This window comes from Bison bison, unplaced genomic scaffold, assembly GCF_000754665.1.
Source record: "Bison bison bison isolate TAMUID 2011002044 unplaced genomic scaffold, Bison_UMD1.0 scf7180017864503, whole genome shotgun sequence".
NCBI lineage: Eukaryota > Metazoa > Chordata > Mammalia > Artiodactyla > Bovidae > Bison > Bison bison.
Genome location: NW_011495061.1, coordinates 2,936,298 through 2,938,598, shown reverse-complemented (window position 1 = coordinate 2,938,598; position 2,301 = coordinate 2,936,298). Strand labels below are relative to the sequence as shown.

The 2,301-nt window shown below is 64.8% G+C and overlaps 1 protein-coding gene across 1 annotated transcript in view; it reads left to right on the top strand.

Moving 5' to 3' along the window:
• Nucleotides 1–349: 349 nt before the first annotated feature.
• Nucleotides 350–2,301, top strand: part of EN2 (engrailed homeobox 2) — a 4,104-nt gene continuing 2,152 nt past the window's right edge. The window contains exon 1 of the mRNA XM_010829263.1: nucleotides 350–1,007. Coding sequence (XP_010827565.1) covers nucleotides 350–1,007 — 658 coding nt within the window. The remainder of the gene's footprint in view (nucleotides 1,008–2,301) is intronic.

Genomic DNA, 2,301 nt, shown 5'->3' with positions numbered 1-2,301 from the left:
GCGCGGAACCCCGAGGCGCCCCGGGTCCGCGCCGGACCCTTGTGACCGTCTAGCTCCTGGGTGCGCTGCGAAGACTCGGACCGCACTGTTTTGAATCTCCCGGCGTCTGGGCGCGGGGCGACTCTTGGTATTTTCTAACTCAACTCGTGGATCGGAACGTGGCTTCGGCTCTGAGCGCGGCTGGAGACGTGTAGGACGTCAGCCCTGGCTGCGGCCGCCGCGCTCGCCCTCGGGAGAGTCGGCGGGGAAGGGACACCGGCCGGCCTCGGGAGTCTCCGCGTGCGGAGCGGAGGAGCGGAAGGCTGACTGGTCTCCCCGGAGAACCGACTCGGGATTTGTTGCGAGCAGCATGGAGGAGAATGACCCCAAGCCCAGCGAAGCGGCGGCGGCGGAGGGGCAGCGGCCGCCGGAATCCAGCCCCAGCGGCGGCGCCGGCAGCCCGGGCGACCCGGACACTGGCCGCCGGCGGGCTCTGATGCTGCCTGCGGTTCTGCAGGCGCCGGGCAACCACCAGCACCCACACCGCATCACCAACTTCTTCATCGACAACATCCTGCGGCCCGAGTTTGGCCGTAGAAAGGACGCGGGGACGTGCTGTCCCGGAACCGGAGGAGGCAGAGGCGCCGGGGCAGGCGGCGAAGGCGGCGTGGAGGGAGGCGGCGGCGCGGGCGGCGCGGAGCAGCTCCTGGGGTCGGGCCGGGAGCCCCGGCAGAACGCGCCCGGGGCGCCTGGGGCGGGCGGGCCGCTGCCCGGCGGTGGCGGTAGCGACTCTCCGGGTGACGGCGAAGGCGGCTCCAAGGCGCTCTCACTGCACAGCGGCGCCAAGAAAGGCGGAGACCCCGGGGGTCCCCTAGACGGGGCGCTCAAGGCCCGCGGCTTGGGCGGCGGCGACCTGTCGGTGAGCTCAGACTCGGACAGTTCGCAGGCCAGCGCCAACCTGGGCGCGCAGCCCATGCTCTGGCCGGCTTGGGTATACTGCACGCGCTACTCGGACCGACCTTCTTCAGGTGAGCCCTGGGGACCCGTGCCCCGGCCCGCCGTGGGGAGGCCCGCGGGGTTGCGGGGGCAATGCTGGGGCGGGAACTTACCGGGAAGAAGAAGACACGAGCATCCCTCGCCCCCAACACAAAGACGCGCACACAGCGACATTGTGTGCGGCCGACGCTGACCCGGGCCACGGCCAGGCGGAGAGAGGGGCAGGGTTGATTCACTCGGGGCTACAGATTTCTTAGAACGGCGAGAAATACCAGGACCTCTCTTCTCCCTTGCTTTTGGGGGCCTCTCCTAGCCCCTAGCGTATCCCTGCCTTGGCCGGAGTTTATTTGGTGGGAACGGGGATGGCTGGAAAACAGGCCCGGAAGCGCATACCCTCGCTTGTTCTTCCAACTCGGTCCAGACCCGGACCTACGCCCAGCCCGCCCCGATCGATACCTAGACTCATCCTGCCACCCCAGTTTCCCAGAGGTGTCCGGGGAAGAAAGCGAGGCTCGGCTGGTCGTCCTCAGCTGAGGTTGAGCAGAGGCTGGTGGAGGGATCCGCAGAGGGAAGGAAGGCAGACAGAGGAGCCCTACGCCCTGTGCCTCGTTTTATTTGCCAAGAGGTGCGCACACAGCTTGGAGGAGGAAAGCCTGCTGTTCCCAGATAGACTGGACCTTTACCGAGTTTCCTGGGTAGGAAAGGAGCAGATTTCAGAGGAAGTGCGCGGGGGAGCTGGTGAGGGTGTGCAGAGCTTCTGGGCGTCTTTTTCATAGACCCGGGATTTTTAAAAGCTGAGTCCACGTCCCTATAGAAGCATGAGCCGCAGTAAATGAGGGTCTGCGGCTGCGAACCGCCATTAAGCGCAGACTCCGTTTGTCCCCGAGCCGGCCGCGCAGACCGGACCCCCCTTTTCCCCCGAACCCTCAACGGTTTTGCGGGGGTCTTTTACACAGTTCACAGCGCGACTAAGTCACCCCCTGGTCGCCTGCCCGCAGAAACGGTCTGTGTGTATCTCTGATGAAAACCCAATTTCTCCAGCTAGATCTGAAATTTGCTCCATTGTTCTCGCCTCTCTCCTTTGTTAATATTTAATTAACATATAGGCTCACAATGCGGCCGGCGAGGAGCCGAGGCCCGGCTTTGTGCGGCGCGGGAGTCTCGGCCGCGCCAGGCCCCAGAGGCCGGGGGAAGCCCGGAGGTCGGGCCTGGCTCAGTGGCTGGTTTTCCTGGACTTTAGAAAAAAAAAGCCCCGTAAGATAAGATGTGTGTTTCCGGGCGTTTACGAAAGCAGCGACGCAGAGTTTTGTTTTGTTTTGTTTGCGG